Source organism: Dunckerocampus dactyliophorus, chromosome 6 (genome assembly GCF_027744805.1).
Source record: "Dunckerocampus dactyliophorus isolate RoL2022-P2 chromosome 6, RoL_Ddac_1.1, whole genome shotgun sequence".
In the NCBI taxonomy this organism is placed as follows: Eukaryota; Metazoa; Chordata; class Actinopteri; order Syngnathiformes; family Syngnathidae; genus Dunckerocampus; species Dunckerocampus dactyliophorus.
The window spans coordinates 19,919,901-19,935,894 of NC_072824.1; the positions used below are offsets into that span (position 1 = coordinate 19,919,901).

Below are 15,994 nucleotides of genomic sequence, written 5' to 3' on the forward strand. Positions count from 1 at the left end.
GTGGTTACGTCCCACGTGAAGCAGTATCCACTGAATTTTTTTTGCTGTCTCAGTAAGTGTCTGCACTCCCTTGTCATTCCCTTCTATCTGCTCTCAATCATTACACTCTCTTGAGCCATTTGTATCCTTTGCTGTTTTTTTTAAGCATTACATTTAACAGTGAGACCATGGTGACATCACACAGGGAGAGTTTCACTGTTAACTCACACACACTGAAGCTTTCGCTCTCTCTTCTTTCATACACCTAAGCAGTGGGGCATTCTGCCTTGTGACCATGTCAGTGACCTCAAGTAACATACTGTCACAAGAACAGAGGCACAGATGTACCCCACAGGGCTGTTCTGGGGCTCTGGCTGTTCAAAACACACAGTCTCATTTGTAATGCAACGTTTTTGCACAACTTTAGAGGCATGTTATTCCCCAGAATATTGGTCAAGTTCTGAATTGTTCGATCTCAGGAACATTGAACTACATGTGTTCCCAAATTGTGTCAGTAAATATAATAAATATAATTTCAATAAATCCGAGCGTGGTGGCCGCTCCTTGTTTCATACAAAGCAGGGTGTGTTACCGTGGTAACTTCAAACTACAGTCAGAGCCGAATACACGCTGATATTTTTATTTTACTTGATTGTATTGTAGAAATCAAGGTTTTGAGTATGGAGCTGGTGTGTGTGCGTGTGTGCATGTGTGTGTGTGGGGCCAAAGGCTGCTTGTCTTATTTGTGACACACACAGATGTAGTGGATTGTTGACACAATGTAAGCGTATTTTTAGAGGATCACTTGTCAGCCAGTGCGCATCCAGTAAAGCCTTTCACTACCTGTGTCGGATGAGAGAAAAGCTCAAGTGTGTAGGAGTCTTTTTCTGATGACAAAAGCATGTTTTGAAAGCGGGCTCAGCTCATCTCTGCCCTCGGGCCTGAGGGCTTTTCGGCAGGAGGGCCCCACATGGACGACTAGTAGTTCTTATCCAAGTCCAACAATGGCGGCTTTGTACTGCTGGAGGTGGGATGAAGATAGATGCCATAAGGTTGGATATGGTAGACTGACCAATCCACACGCTTGTTTGCTTTAGTCTGCCACGCAGAAAATATTAAAAAGAACTGAATCACCCTCCAATGTGTTATTCATATTTTGGAGTAGCATGTGACAAGCGGTTCCCAAACATTTTACAGTTGCGTACCCCTTCAAACATCTGACCTGAAGCCATGTACGCCCTAATCCTGGACACTTCAAAAAGAAAAAAACTTTTTTTCTTAATTAACTTGAAATATTTGGCCATGGCCACCCTTGGTCACTCTCCGGCCACCCCATGGCTGGGGGATAATTTTGACAAACGTGGCTCTGTGATGCAGAACATTAGCTCAAGCGTGTCTTGCATGAACTGCAAGCGGTATGTAAGTTTTCCATGATTACTTTCGTCGGTTCCGGTCAAGTTTTCTCACTATGTTGACTGTGACTTAAGTTCTGAAGCCTGATTCAGTACATAAATCTGTTAATAATGGAAGCTGTCTGTAGCAGCATGAGTTGGGATGTAAACCAAAGAGTCTAGAGTTAAAACAGGAGTGCGGATCAGCATCCACTTCCATATTATGACCTGCGTGGGTTTGGTCGCCATGATGGTGAGCAGAATTCAGAAACTATGCATTGAAAACATGTCCTGGGCACACTGCTCAGCTATTAATTGCTGTAATAGACAGTCCAAAGCAGTGGCGGAGCTACGGGGTGGCCATTGGTGGCCGTGACCACCCCTGGTCACTCTCCGGCCACCCCACTGGCCAGCTAGACAATTCAGGTATCAACTTATTGCCACCCCTATGTGAGTAACGGTCTCACTTTGGCCACCTCAGTGAAAAATTTCTGGCTCCGCCACTGAGTATCCCAAGTACAAAAATATATACAACCAACACTAAAGCCTAGGGTCATTTTTAGGGGAATCCCCACTCACAGTGAGAAGTTTTCACTGCTGCGCCGTGCGGGAATTGGAACACCAATAAAAAATAAATCTTCAAGATTAAACACTCTTAATGCACAAAATAATCATCCAACGTACTTCTTTGTTCAAATAATGCACACAGAGCAATGAACAACTTAATGCTCTGTCTCCTTTCTGCTCCGTTCTCCTTGACCGTGAGGTGTTCAGGCTCACTCGCAATTGTGAGTGTTAGGTGCTAATTGTTTTTCATTTATATTCACGTACACCGTATCACAATTGGTGTACCCCCTGGGGGTAGGCGTACCCCACTTTGGGAACCTAGGTGCTAGACATTAAGTCGGAATAGGCTAAAGTGGAAATATGACTATAATTGGAGTCAATTTCTGTCCCTCAAGGTAAAATCTAAAGCAAACAAAACTAATGTACTTCATAATACACAGTCCTAATTATTGGACTCCAAAGTAAGTATGTAACCCCCACCCCCGCGCCCACCACCTCACTGGTATGTCATTGCTCCCGCTCTGCTAAAGGTAGAAAGAGAAAAGAGTGTTTGAATCCCAATTCCATGTGCCTATCTCATGGGACTGGGAGAGAAGTGCTGGTACCCCTTGTACATCAATTGTGAGTCAGTGCTGTTTTCATGTCCCAACACGTGGGGCTCTACACAGAGTTCCCTATAAAAGCCAATGTGCAGAGAGTGCTTATTGGGAACACATTACAGAGCAGAAGTTGCCATAGCTTCTTTAAAAGTTGCAAGATCTCCCAGTGTTGTGACATTGGAATTTAAAATGCAATGACACATTCCTGAGTTTCTTAATGTGCTTTATGGTGGAGGAAAACTTCATTTTCTTTTAGTGCCACACCATTACACTAAGAATGTCATAATGTGGTCTTGCCACAGCCAGTCTCTTCTCAACTGTACTATTCTGTCTTTCTGCTTTGCTTTTGAACTGCCTCTGTGCATACCATCTTACATCAAATCGATTTCCACACCCATCAAACATTTCAGCAGTGCAGAGTACGGTACATTCCAGATGAATTCCAGAGGTTCTCGCTGCCTATAGACACTACAGCACATAGCGGTCCCATCTGGAGCAGCAACACAAAAAAGTCCCTCTCCAACACATGACTTAATCATGCAGATGTCCTTACTTTTCTTTAATTTTTCCACGTGACCATAAAATCCTGTGCAACTTTATTTTAATCAAAACTAGCTGTATTGTCCTTTATGGAGCCTGCAAGACCATGTTGCACAGCGAGGCTCCAGATGCATAATAATATACCGTAATGTTAAATGTCCGTAAGAAAGACAGAGAATAGATTCAGTGTTGTCTGCTGACATGGCATAAATATATTCTTTGTTTTTGTGGAATCCATGGTGATCTATCAGATGATGTGTGATGTTTATCACAAGGAGCACAAAGAATACATTTGAACCAGGCACTGTTGGAGTCATATACTACTGTATCAGTCTAGACTCACTTAAGTAGTATTTGTGTGCAGTTTGTTCATGATTGTTATTTCATTTTATTGTTTTATGACAACTTTAACTAAAAAGTTGACACTGATCGTCATTAATTTTCTTCTGCGTATCCTGTTCAGGGTCAAGGGGTGAGTTGTAGCCGCCCAGGAGACTGGGCGTTAATCACAGGGTCAATACAGTACTGTGGTATATAGGGATGGGCACCTTTCACATTTCAACAAATTAGGTACCGATGCCTGGTACCTGGGAATCGGCACCGGTGCTCAATGGTAACCATTGTTGTGTTTTGTGTGTGTTTATGTGGTAATAAATGCTAATATCCTAATTTTATTTTATTTTTTCAATTCAAGATATTTATTTCTAGATATACAAAACAAATATATCAAAACAACATCCAACTGTTTGCATTATCACATCGCAGTTGTTTCCAAAATGTTGTCAACAGCCTGGAGATCGGGAAGACCTGGGTTTGATTCTCCCCTGGGCATTTCTGTGTGGAGTTTGCATGTTTGTATATGGACAGTCCTGGCTTACATTACTAAATAAAGTATTACTGTTGGTTGTGAACTTTTAATACTATCTACTGACCTGTTATTGTTGTTCTATTCTCATCACTGACTAACTAAATACACACATATGATTTTCTGTCTATTTTAATTCATTTCTGAATACAAAAATGAAGTTTTGGTAGTTTGGTTAAAATATGTCTGTTTGGTTGTTTTACACATCAGGATGCATCCGGGCGTCATGTCATGTATTAAAAGTGTCTTCTTCCAGAACACTAACATTTATTGAACAGTTAGGTTTTATTGCTTCCATGTACTTAAAAATATGAGTTATTTCAGCTTCTGTAGCTTTAATTTGTCTCCTTGTTGGTGTAAACAGTGCCCCCGCCGGCGCCTGCCATTAAGATACCGAAACATTGTACCTTTTGATTTTACATGAATCATGGTTGCTAGTACTGACGAAATTCGGTCGGTGCCTATAAAAGTACCTAATTCAGTACTCCTTCCTAGTGATATACCATTACAATGGAGCCTTGGTTAGAGTCATTAATGTCTGACTCTAACCGATCTGGATTTGAACTGAATAAATGTTTCCCATTTGAAATCATATAAATCCAATTAATCCATTCCAGAAAGCCAAAAATATTAACACAAAACATGTTTTTATTGTCACAAACTGTGTGGCAATAACCCCAGGATGCAGAGACAGGAACCCAGCGCAGGTAAAAGTCTTTCATTTTTACTGAAAAGCAGAGTAGAAAGAAAGAATTAATTCCAAAACCAGTCCAAAACACACATAGAAAGCACGAGACATTCACAAACACGAATGAAACAAATGCTCCAACAAAGGGAGAAACCACCAGCTAAGAAATAGCAGCAGGTACATAAGAACAGGAAATTAAAGGCAGCAGAAAACAAGGTGGAACAAAACAGGAAAAATTACAAAATAAGAGCCTAACAGGAACTGAAATGAATGAAACACAGGAAAACACTGAAAGTCCAACCAGTCACACGGAGCATGACATTTATAGTTTTACAATTACAGTTTGACATGCAGAAAACAATTAAAAATGCATATAAATACATATAAATGATGAATGAAAGAGATAAGTGAACATTTAAGGTTACTTTTACCTTCATTGAAGGTAACAGATTCTTGGTGCAACTGTCCCCAAGACACAATGTGGCAGTGAGATCACCCACCAACACCTTCCTGTAGTGAGTGTTTCATGAATTCAATAGTTTCTCACCTCAATACTGGAACCCAACATGGAGCCAAAGAAAGTTGCAAGTGCTAGAATTTTGATAAAGAAGATGAGAAACACTATTGAATTTAAAAAATAATGGAAAAATAATAAAATTATAGGACATTATTGTGTGATTTTTATGACCAGTTCATTGAGGTTAAAATATGCAGGAATGTTACATTTACAGTGCTAGATAGATTTGTGTGATTTGCTATGCCTATTTTATTTTTAAATGCTTTAACTTTTTTAAAACCTTTATGTACTTTTATTATTCATTTATTGCATTTTTCAGTTTTTTTATGATTTTTAAAACACTTTTAATGTTTTTATTCCAGTTTATTTTAGTATGTGTATTGTGCATTTTAGAAAATGTTTTGAGTTTGTGTTTTAGTAGTACATTTTGGAGGCTGCGAGAACCGTCAATTGATTATGACGTAATCAGCAGCCGACGCTACCGACATGCCTTCTTTTCCCTGATTGGTCCAAACTTAATGATTCTTAATTAGCTTCACCTGGACGTTACACCTCCGTGCATAAGCGAGCTCAAGCATCAACCAACTGGCGATGTTTTGCAACGAAAGAAGGAATAAATCTGCTTTGTTTTTATTTTTACTAACCATTAATGTTTTCCACCTATGCGGGTCCATACCACCAGCGTCGTGGAGGGGCAGTATTGTTCCCCACGGAAACCAAGAGTCGGCCTCAACCGTGCGGGAACTGGTTAAACAATATTCCCATCAAGGCTTCCTGGATAGTCAGCTTGCCAAAGGAAGAAAACTGCGCGAATCTGAAGCATCTTATATGAAACACCTTTTTAAGTCCGAAGATCATGAGCCTGTTGATCAGAGCATTGTGCCATGGACCTGGACCAATGGTAAGGTAACCACACAGCAAAGAGTAGCTAACATTGAAGATGGATATCAAGGACATGTCACAGGTAAGATCTTCCTATAATGCACAAATGCTTATTCACACGGATATTTTTTTTAACATGATGATTGATTTGATTTAGGTTCTCGTGGAGTCTATGGGAAGGCACTGTTGCCATCATCTGACTCCTTTCCACATGTCTCTGATTGGCTGGCTATGAACCCTGTGCTAATGTGTTATCATGATGTCATGACATTCACAGCTTACAGAAAAGGATTCACACAACTCTTTGTGGACACAGGTAAAATTGTTGTCGCTGTCTTGGGCAGAAATAATGTGTAAACTAGAATTCTCAATGTGTGTATTTTGTATTTTTTGTTGTTTTATGACAACCATGCAACTAATACCAAGGCAGATAAAATTGTGCCTCCGAGGTGAAAACTGAAAATTAAGCCATTTTGAAAAGTAACATTGCTTTCAATGTAATTCATTTGTGAATCGTCACTGAGAGAATACTTTCAATTTGTCCGAAATGTCCTCAAACCAAATGTTAAGATAGGCCTATACGTTTTCCAGTTTAACTATTCAACATTTCACTTAAAAGGGGGAGCATATCCCATCTCCCTGCTGCAGCTACCTCCATATTGTGGTTACACTGTGAGGACATCCAGGAATGACCTTCAAATGATTGTGCCATATGATGCATGCTACATTACCCAGGAGGTACGGACACTCATTCCTCACCTCACTCACTGTGTCCTTGACTAAACACCACCTTGTCTTCTCTCCCAGAATGGCAGTTATGTGTTACCCATGCTTTGGCGGAACAGCCCACTGAAGCTTACCTGTCCAGCACAGATACCTGCATCGTTGATCCCTGACGTCCTCTGCTCTCATTACGGCATGGCGGTGCAGCTATACCAGCAAGAGAAGGATCTACCGATGCTGGGAGTCCTAGGTACTGTTATTATACTGTAAATAGTCTATTAATAGTTGGGGCGTTTTATATACCTAAACCGCAAAGAAGACAGTAGTTAAGTTGAAGAAATTGGAGAGAAGCCGTTATTTATGGGATTTTAAAACTCCTATAGAACAACTTTTTAAACTTTAATCATGATTTGGAGTGCATGGAAAAAGTGGAAAGGAAAACATAGCACCACAAAGTAAATTATAGAAATACTAGTTGAATAAAAATGTAAGTATAATGCACAACACAGCAGAAACAGACCCAATGTAATACAGTTATAGTGGCGAATAAACTGCTGAGACAGGATTTATACTGCTAATGGGGTCATTGTAAACAGAACACCAAGTGTAACATGCATGAGTTTCAAAACCAACATTTTAAAGCACATGCAGGGGTAGATAACGCTGCTTGATGTTGACCACTGATTCAAATGCCACTACTGCCATTTTGTGGAGTTCATAAAAATGACATCAGAAGTTTGCCTCCAGCCACTGATTTTAATGTCAATTTGTTTTTGTTTTTTTTGACAGGTGCAAATTTGATAATCCAGCAGTTATTCTCTTGTAGACAGTGTACATCGTGACTATTGGTGACTAAGAGGTTAAATAAATAGAGGCCTTAATTAGAGAATTTACAGTATCACACTGTATTACATGTATTTATAGTTGTCTGCTGCAGAAATGTTTTCTTCCAAATAAACAGTACTTGTGATCATAATATAGGTGCATTTGCTTTTTGTAATGCAGTAAATGGAGGTTGGGCTCAATTTGTGTCTGCCCAGTGTGCATACCGTGTTGACTCCCAGCTAGAGAATCTTATCTTCTTCATCTCTTTCATTGCCCCTTGTGTCACCATTGGAGTAAGTTATGTGGCCTTAACTTTATTATGCTTTATTATAGCAAATGACTCTCAAGCAACTAAATATTTGCATGTTTTTTTTTTAGGATGGACTGCAACTGCAGCTTGTTTTTGATAGGCAAGAAATGATCCTCTCATGCCCTGTCCCCTCAACTGCATCTCGTTCACCTCCTGGTGGTACACGGCATATGCCAGGTACTGGTAGTCCTTCACCCCAGTCTCCTTCTCCTCCCTCTCCAGTCCAGGAACCAATTGCTTCACTTCCTGATTATCTCCACACTACATACCGTGAGTTCCTGTACACTAAATTTCCTCAGTTCTACTCTCCTGGTCCAGAGCCTGCCAGCCCCCCTTCATTGTCTCCTGGCAGTCTTCCTGGAGCCACATCACCTCATCAAATCCACAACCCATCAAATGTTTTACCTGCTGCATCTGGAGCGTCATTCGAGGATCAGATTGCTAAGCCTGACTATCTCCACATTGTTAAACCTGGGTTCCCGTATCCTATCTTTTCTCATGTCTCTCCTCCTGGCTTTCAGCCTGCCAGTCCTCAACCCACCTCTCCTCAAGTTCCCCACCAACCCAAACTTCAGGATTATCTTCAGACACCTTTCTATGTAATACCTACAGCACCTTCCATGCAAGGACAAGCTGCTCCTCCTTCCAGCCGCCTTTTCCATCCACCAAAACATCCCTCTGGGCCACATGACCAACTTCCATCCAACTCCTATGGCATTTACCATCCATATGAACAATTGTTTGACCCAAAAGAAGCTAATGACATAAGGCCGCCTCCTATGTCATACCCTAACATTGTCCGTCCACCTGCTGCAACACCCACCCAAAAACCTGCCATCCCAAGCTACCTTTTTCCCCAAGCCCCACTTTACTTCCTTCCGCCTCCACATTCGGAACATCTACATCCCACTTGCCCCCCTTATGCTGAGACACTGTGTGGCTACTACCAGCACTCTGATCCTTATAGCTTCCCCTCCTATTTGCCAGTACACCCTCCTGTGCCCCATTTCCCAACTGAGTCACCGGCAACTACACAAAAACCTGTGCTGCCTTCCCCGTCTAAACGCACTCCACTGCCCCCACATTATCATTGTGAAGTGGGCAGTGTTGTAGTCTTCCTGCCTACTGCTCACCCACATCTTATCCAGGTGAAAGGTCAGTCAGTCGCTTTTGTAAACCATAACCTCTTCTAAGATGATATTAGTACAGTTTGTGGTTTTACAAAAAATATTTTACAGATCAAGAGACATGGCAGTCCCTATCCACTGTTTGTGGGCATAAAATCCACATGCCAACAATATCTACAGTAATCCTTTATTCTCCTCTGCCTGGCTGTTACACAATGTTACTGGTGAGATCCCGCTTGTATTTGTCGTATGTCATATAATGCCTCAGCATTACATTTGAATTTAATTAAATGTACTCGTGTTCAATTACAGAAACCCGTAAGTTAATTTTAGAAATTATATATATAATATACTGTATGTGGAGAATGGAGACAGTATCTTGTGTACACTGAATAAAATGTGTACTGCAACACCAAAGCCCTCCTTTTATAAAGACAAAAATGTGCTTGATTGAGATGCAACTAAACTAGCAAGAAAAAAAACGTAAAAATCGTATCTTCTTTGTTGCCAATTACTGTTCTTCTCCATTTCTCTTTTGTCAGTCTCCCACGGTCGTGTCCATGTCCGTGAGGTATTTGGACCTCTCATCCAAGCGTTATCACACGGTGGACCTCAAATGCCCATACCAAAGCACCACTCCCACACCAGTTACCCCATCCACACCGCCAGCCCAATTCGGCAAGACTCAGATAAACCCTACTGCCGTTGTGAAGCCCAAAGTCTTCTGCTCCTCCAAACAGATGCTTGTGAAGCTTCCACCTGGTCCCATCTCTGGAATTGTTCTTAAAGGTGCGTGTGTACTTTGACCCGGGATTGTACTGTATATGTATGAAATGCATATGGGAACAATCAGCTCTGCATGACTTGAACTTGCTTCAGGGGTGCCCCTGGATGGGGGAGGGGAACAGGAGTGTTTTTGACTGGAAGCAAAAACCAGTATGAAGTCAATGTGAAACTATTTATAAATGTGCCAAAAACTAGTTCCTTTCTTCAATTTTTAAGATGCACAAGGAAATGAGACAAGTGTCCAGGATGCTTCACAGCACTGCGGGTATTCTGCCAACATAGGAAAAGATGGTAAAATCCATTTGAGACTCCCGTTACATACAAGCTGTCAAATGAGTATGCAGGCAAGTATTGTTTTGGATTTCACACTGAGCATACAACATTTTTAATGTATTGTAGTGTAATTAACACAGTAACTTGTGTACAAACATTTTTTTGTCAAAGGATAACATGTACATCATCACTGTCGCCTATATGACTCAAAGTGGACAAAAGGGGGCTCAGTTTTACTGTCCAGTTTCCAACTCTTTAGCTGGACAAGGTACTTTTTTCACTGTACTTCTCTGAAAGGTAATTCCATGCCATTTACAATTATGTAAACGGTGTGGCTGACATTTGTCATGCTGTCCCTTTTTTTTTTTTTTGTTTTTTTTGTAAGATTGTAACCTTCCCAGCGAACAACGTCTCCCCTGCGGACAAGGCCCTACATCCCAGCCATCATGTCTCTCCATGGGCTGCTGCTTCAGCAAGCACCCCCCTGCCTGCTATTACCCCATGGACGGTGAGCTACAGTCTCACCAGCAGTTTCACACCACACAGCGGAGAACATGTGACTCTTTAGCTGCGGAAACGTAAGCACAACAGCTGCTGTATGCATAGAGGCAGTTCAGAGTCGGGGCAGCATGATTCAAAATGGCAGCCCACAGTGTGAAAAGCGTGTAGACACCTCGGGTCTCTATCAGTTGCCTCTCAATATGTGACCTTTTGTTCAGCTGACATTTACATGATGTGCAAACCTCATGGTCCGTGCATGTTCTGTGTGTGTTTGTGCTTCTCTTGCAGAGTGCACAATCGATCGCCACTTTGTCTTCTCTGTGCCTGCATCACTCACGGAGCCCCCACTGTCCCCATCCCTCTTGGTGGTTGCAAACAACTCCACCTGTAAACCAGTAAAAGCTACTTCTGAGTATGCTTTGTTCAAGCTCCCCATGGATGGCTGCGGGGCTCGCAGAATGGTGACTTTCAATGAATGGAACGCCTTCTACTAAATATTAAAATGTTCAATAGGAACAGGCTCTTTTGAATTCTGTGATTCTTGACTGATTGTGTAAACTGTCTCTTTTCTCCGCCCTAACAGGAAATGGGGAAATCTTTGATCTATATGGTGGAAGTTGTCAACATGGTTCAGACCATCAGCCTTAATTATGGCACCATCACAAGAGACTCTCCTGTTAGGTCAGACAAAGTTCCTTTTTTATCAATTTTTCATTAGAACTGAAGAATACTACTTTTGCTTTTATTTGAAAAGGTTAATGTAGTAAAGCAGAAATGTCTTGCTAATTTAATTGTAAAAATAAGGGTTTTGTATTCACTGGGTGAAAACTAGGAGACAAAACTCACCTGGCTTCTTCCAGTTGACAAGTTGATGGTGGCAAATATTTTTTAAAATATTTTATAGAAAATAATAAGAGACTTACATACTGCCATGTTAGACTAAGGTAGTCTGTTTAGGCAAGACAGCAAGATTGTAGTAATCTTCTCTAATTGCTCCCACAGCCAGTTTGTTTCAAGGTTGTTTTTTTATTTACATACTCCTGTGCCTTTACTTATTGGCAGGTTGCTGGTGGAGTGCAGGTATCTACCAGGTAGTGTCCTAACTGTGAGCTACTTGGTGAAAACTCCCACTCTGGCACCGACCGTCCAGACTCAGGGGGTATTTGGTGTCCAGCTCAGACTTGCCAAAGGTAGACAGAGAGCACTAATCTCTTTTGATCATTTAAGAAGCTGATGAAAGATGAGTACAAAAACCATGTTTCTGTAGCAGAATCAAGGTGATTTACTGTACATGTTACCTTCCACTGTACCAATACCACCACCTTTCATCATCTCTCAGATGCTCAGTACACCAGCTACTACCCACAGTATCACCAGCCCCTGCAGATGCTCCTGGGGAAACCCCTCTACCTGGAAGTACGGATGCTCAACGCCCCGGATCCCAATTTGGTGCTGCTGGTGCACTACTGTGTGGCCTACCCACGCTCTGGCGAAGCTGTGTGGGTGCTGCTTTACAACGGGTATGTTTTAGTGGTTCTACTTGAGTCAGTGAGACAGGATTGCAGTGGATGGGACAGAAATGCTGCTGACAAATGTCTTAGGTAGCTGATAAGGGGATAAACATAAGAGAGATAAATGTGTATTTTCTTTTGTTCTTTTTCATCTTTTTCTACCAAGATGCCCCAACCCATTGGACCCAGCCTCTCAACAAGTTGTGCTGTCTCATCCTGAACCACCATCCCCTCAAGGTCAAATCCGCCGCTTCACCATGAGCACCTTTCAGTTCCTTCCTGATCATGAGATCAAGGATCCAGATGAGGAGGTAATCGTAAACAGTGACCCCTGTGTTCTACACATTCATATAATGTCTTAACAAATCCATTGATTGACTTAATTGACCTTTCGTGTCAGGAAGAAATATTATGGCATACAGGTGAGATTGTGATTCATGCAGTAATAACTAAGGGTGCCACAAGACACCCAACTTGAGACGATGCATGAGATTGGGTCCAAGAGAATGAGACAAGATTTTAACATTAAGAAAAGTACAATGAAAAAATATGACTGGGCAAACTTTTTTTTAATTTAACCAAGTCACAAAACAATGCAGGTGTGTTTTGAAATGTTTAGTCCCACAAATTGACGCTAAACGATATAGTCTACTTTTTGTGAGCCCAAATAAACCGCTAATATTATCATATATAATAAGAAATAATAATAATAATGCACTATTTTCTTTTAATATAAAACTTTATTTGTATAGAACTTTACAATATCCCAATGGTGCCCAAGGTGCTCCACAAGAGTAAAAACAGGTTATAGCAAATAAGAAAAGGGTAATATTGAATAAGATACATATGATAAAATACATATAATCGTGTGTCAAAAGCCAGTCTGAATAAATTAGTTTTTAAATGGTATTTGATATTTAAGTACCAAGACAAGTTTTGCATTGGGAATACTTATTTCCCTCAATCAAAAACTAATAAATGTGTAACTGTTTTTATTTGTAATTTTTTCAGGATTTTGTTTTCTATTCAGTCTCTCTCTGTTACAATAAACCTACCATAAAAATTCTGGACTGTTCATATCTTTATAAAAGCATATACCGTACTTACAAAATCAGCAGGGGGTCAAATACTTATTGTATATATCCCACGGTATACACAAACATATCAATTTAATAACTACTCTGTGTTGAAAATAGAATAATGGCAAAGCAGAAAAACAGCATCATCTGGTGGGACACTGCCCCCCCTGCCCCCCCAATCAGTGATGTAGAGTAATTGACCAATGAGTGCAAACAGATCATCTCTATAGCAATTATGTGTACTTAAGTGTCCAACCATGCCTTTCCATAACCTTCCAATATATTATGAATTTGCATTCAATTACTGTAATTCTTCTTGTATATGTACTTGTTTGTAAAAGACCCTATCATTTTACTTTTGATGAAAGTATTGCTATAAATTCTACACATAGAAATGCAAGTTTCATTTTTAAACGAGACCCACTGGTTATTGGAAACTTCATATCACTGTCTGCTTTTGGCTTGCACTCAGATTTACTTCATGTGTTCAACTGAAGTCTGCTCACCGCATGATGGCCCGTGTGTCGAGGGTTGTTTTGGTCATTGATGGTGAGTAAAATGACTCTATCTCTCACGTGTGCGCACACACACACACACACACACACACGGCAACCGTGGACAAACGCCATTAATCCTCACTGAAAACGACGAGGGCCACCAATGCTGCTCTTCTGTATGACAGACGGACAATGATTTAGTAATGAGAGGTTTGAATTATTTATCAAGACTGATCCATTTCCTGTTTTGACAGTCATAGAATGGAAGGCTTGACTGTAACAACCTGGTAGGAAGCTTGAAATTATTTTTTGTTAGAGATTTTGATGTTTCCTTCCTGATCTTGTCTCTTCTGTTCTCTATTTTAGGCAGCAGACATTAGCTCTTCAAGGCCAGAGAGGGTGTGTATATGTGTGTGTCACACAGCATTACAAGTGGAAATGGTAATTAAAAAAAAAAAAAAAAGTGTTAGACATTAATGTTTACACTGGTATGCTTAAGATTTGAAGGGGCTCACTTGGTTACTTTCAATGTGTGCAAAACTATAAAAGTAAGTTTTTACTGACTTCCTCTATGGTGGGGTTTCCATTGTCAGCTTTGTTTTTTAAGACCCGCCTGTAAGACCCCTGTGTCTGGTCACATGATGGCAGTACAGATTGCAATTCATCCCTATTTAGTGGAACCCTCATAATGTGTTGGGCACATGTGCAACAATGAATTATGGTCCTCATGTGGTCCCACTCTAGTAGTCTCACCACCCCTCTCTTTGTCACTGTTGAACCAGTCTTTTTAAACTTCCATTACAACACACACACACGCACCCACATACAGTACACCTATCTGTTTGTCTACTGTGAAGTTTAAGATTATAAATGGAAAATAATGGATGAGAGAAGGCGATACATATTGCTACCGGATATGTCCATTTGTGAGCCATAATTCATTACCATACTTGTACCTGTGCCAACTCTAAGACGTCTATGTGCCCCATCACAGGGCCCAGATGCCTATTCTCCATTTTCATGATATGTCTCCCTGTTTTGCTCATCATTTCTTTGACCCCATACTGGTGCCAGGTAAACAATGGACAAATTAAAAACACTGCTCCACTTGTAAATCGGTTCCTGTACATTCATTTGATGCTTTTAAGTGCCGTTGTAATAAACGTATGTGCTTTCTGGCTTTCACATTCAATTAGAGGGAAGATGCTGCATTTGGGTCATTGGCACATAGCTAAGAGTAAGAACATCAGTTTGGAGCAAGGTGATGTCCAGTAAGCTATACAAGCTAAATGTCCGTGTCTCTGGGGCATAACTTAGAGATGAATATATATTTTACTTTTTATTTTCTTAAGTGTGGCAAAGTGTGAGTCTCACCTTAGGGAATGTAATATGGTCGGGGCCTCTCCTACTCCCTGAAAAACTGATTTTTGGAGCATATTTTGGGGAGTTTTCTGCTCACCACAGACTATCTAGTCTCTTCTCATTTTGACGTAAGTGATGTTAGGATGTTTTTCTTTATTTTTCTCTTTTTCTTTTCGTCAAGCTGCTACCCGCCTCACACTCTGAAAACCCCTTATTTATATATAGTGGTGTGAAAAAGTGTTTGCCTCCTTTCTGATTTCTTTTTTTGCATGTTTGTCACAATTAAATGTTTCAGATGATCATACCAGTTTAAATATTAGTCAATAACAACACAACTGAACACAAAATGCACTTTTTAAATAAAACTTTTTATTAATAAGGGAGGGAGAAAAAAGAATCCAAACCTACATGGCCCTGTGTGGAAAAAGTGATTACCCCTAAACCTAATAACTGGTTGGGCCACCCTTAGCAGCAACAACTGCAATCAAGCGTTTACTATAACCTGCAATGAGTCATTTCATTTTGGTCCACTGATTTTTACAGAATTGTTATCACTTTTCTGTAGGTTTGGATTTTTTTTTCTCTAAGTTTAATTTTAAAAATGCATTTTGTGTTCAGTTGTGTTGTCATTGACATTTTTTTTCAATCTGAAAATTTTAAATGTGACAAACATGCAAATATATATACACACACACACACAGCAGCAAAACGTGAAAGCAAAGGGTAAAAAAACACCCAAATGACCAATAAAATATATATTTTTTAATTTTTATTTTATAGAAGGTGTGCTTCCGTGTGTCTGAGTCACATATGCTTGTAATGCCTGCCTTTTTTAGGTGATCTTTGAGATATATTTACAGCCTTCAAACTTAACTTCAGTTTAACAGCATAGGTGTATTTTAAATTAAATTATTTAGTGTTTTTTTTTTTTTTAAAGCCACTGTTAATGCCCAAGCGGTCATTTTGCAAAGC

The 15,994-nt window shown here is 40.3% G+C and overlaps 1 protein-coding gene across 6 annotated transcripts; it reads left to right on the plus strand.

The window, feature by feature from the left end:
• The first annotated feature begins 5,691 nt into the window (after positions 1-5,691).
• LOC129182802 (uncharacterized) lies at positions 5,692-14,762 on the plus strand. 6 transcript variants are annotated; one of them, XR_008570692.1, is made up of 20 exons: positions 5,692-6,110; positions 6,186-6,344; positions 6,648-6,766; positions 6,836-7,001; positions 7,757-7,869; positions 7,955-9,041; positions 9,125-9,237; positions 9,556-9,802; positions 10,016-10,143; positions 10,244-10,340; positions 10,458-10,580; positions 10,862-11,034; positions 11,157-11,254; positions 11,636-11,763; positions 11,913-12,093; positions 12,251-12,395; positions 13,636-13,712; positions 13,915-13,947; positions 14,027-14,059; positions 14,655-14,732. XR_008570692.1 is itself a non-coding variant. In XM_054779339.1 (20 exons), the coding sequence occupies exons 1-18, from the start codon at positions 5,738-5,740 to the stop codon at positions 13,708-13,710; spliced, it is 3,384 nt and encodes a 1,127-aa protein (XP_054635314.1). In that variant the 5' UTR covers positions 5,692-5,737; the 3' UTR covers positions 13,711-13,712; positions 13,915-13,947; positions 14,027-14,762. The 6 variants fall into 6 exon arrangements, 5 of the variants coding, with proteins under 5 accessions (XP_054635314.1, XP_054635311.1, XP_054635315.1 ...); XM_054779339.1 differs by having other exon boundaries at positions 7,955-8,063; positions 8,205-9,041; positions 14,027-14,762; XM_054779336.1 differs by having other exon boundaries at positions 14,027-14,762.
• Positions 14,763-15,994: the final 1,232 nt, after the last annotated feature.

Bases quoted from the DNA above. Each gene is read 5' to 3' on its own strand.
- LOC129182802 (XM_054779336.1), top strand. From the start codon at position 5,738: ATGTTTTGCAACGAAAGAAGGAATAAATCTGCTTTGTTTTTATTTTTA. The intron at 6,111-6,185 runs GTAAGATCTTCC...GATTTGATTTAG, and splicing joins ATATCAAGGACATGTCACAG to GTTCTCGTGGAGTCTATGGG. The intron at 11,035-11,156 runs GTGACTTTCAAT...CCGCCCTAACAG, and splicing joins GCTGCGGGGCTCGCAGAATG to GAAATGGGGAAATCTTTGAT.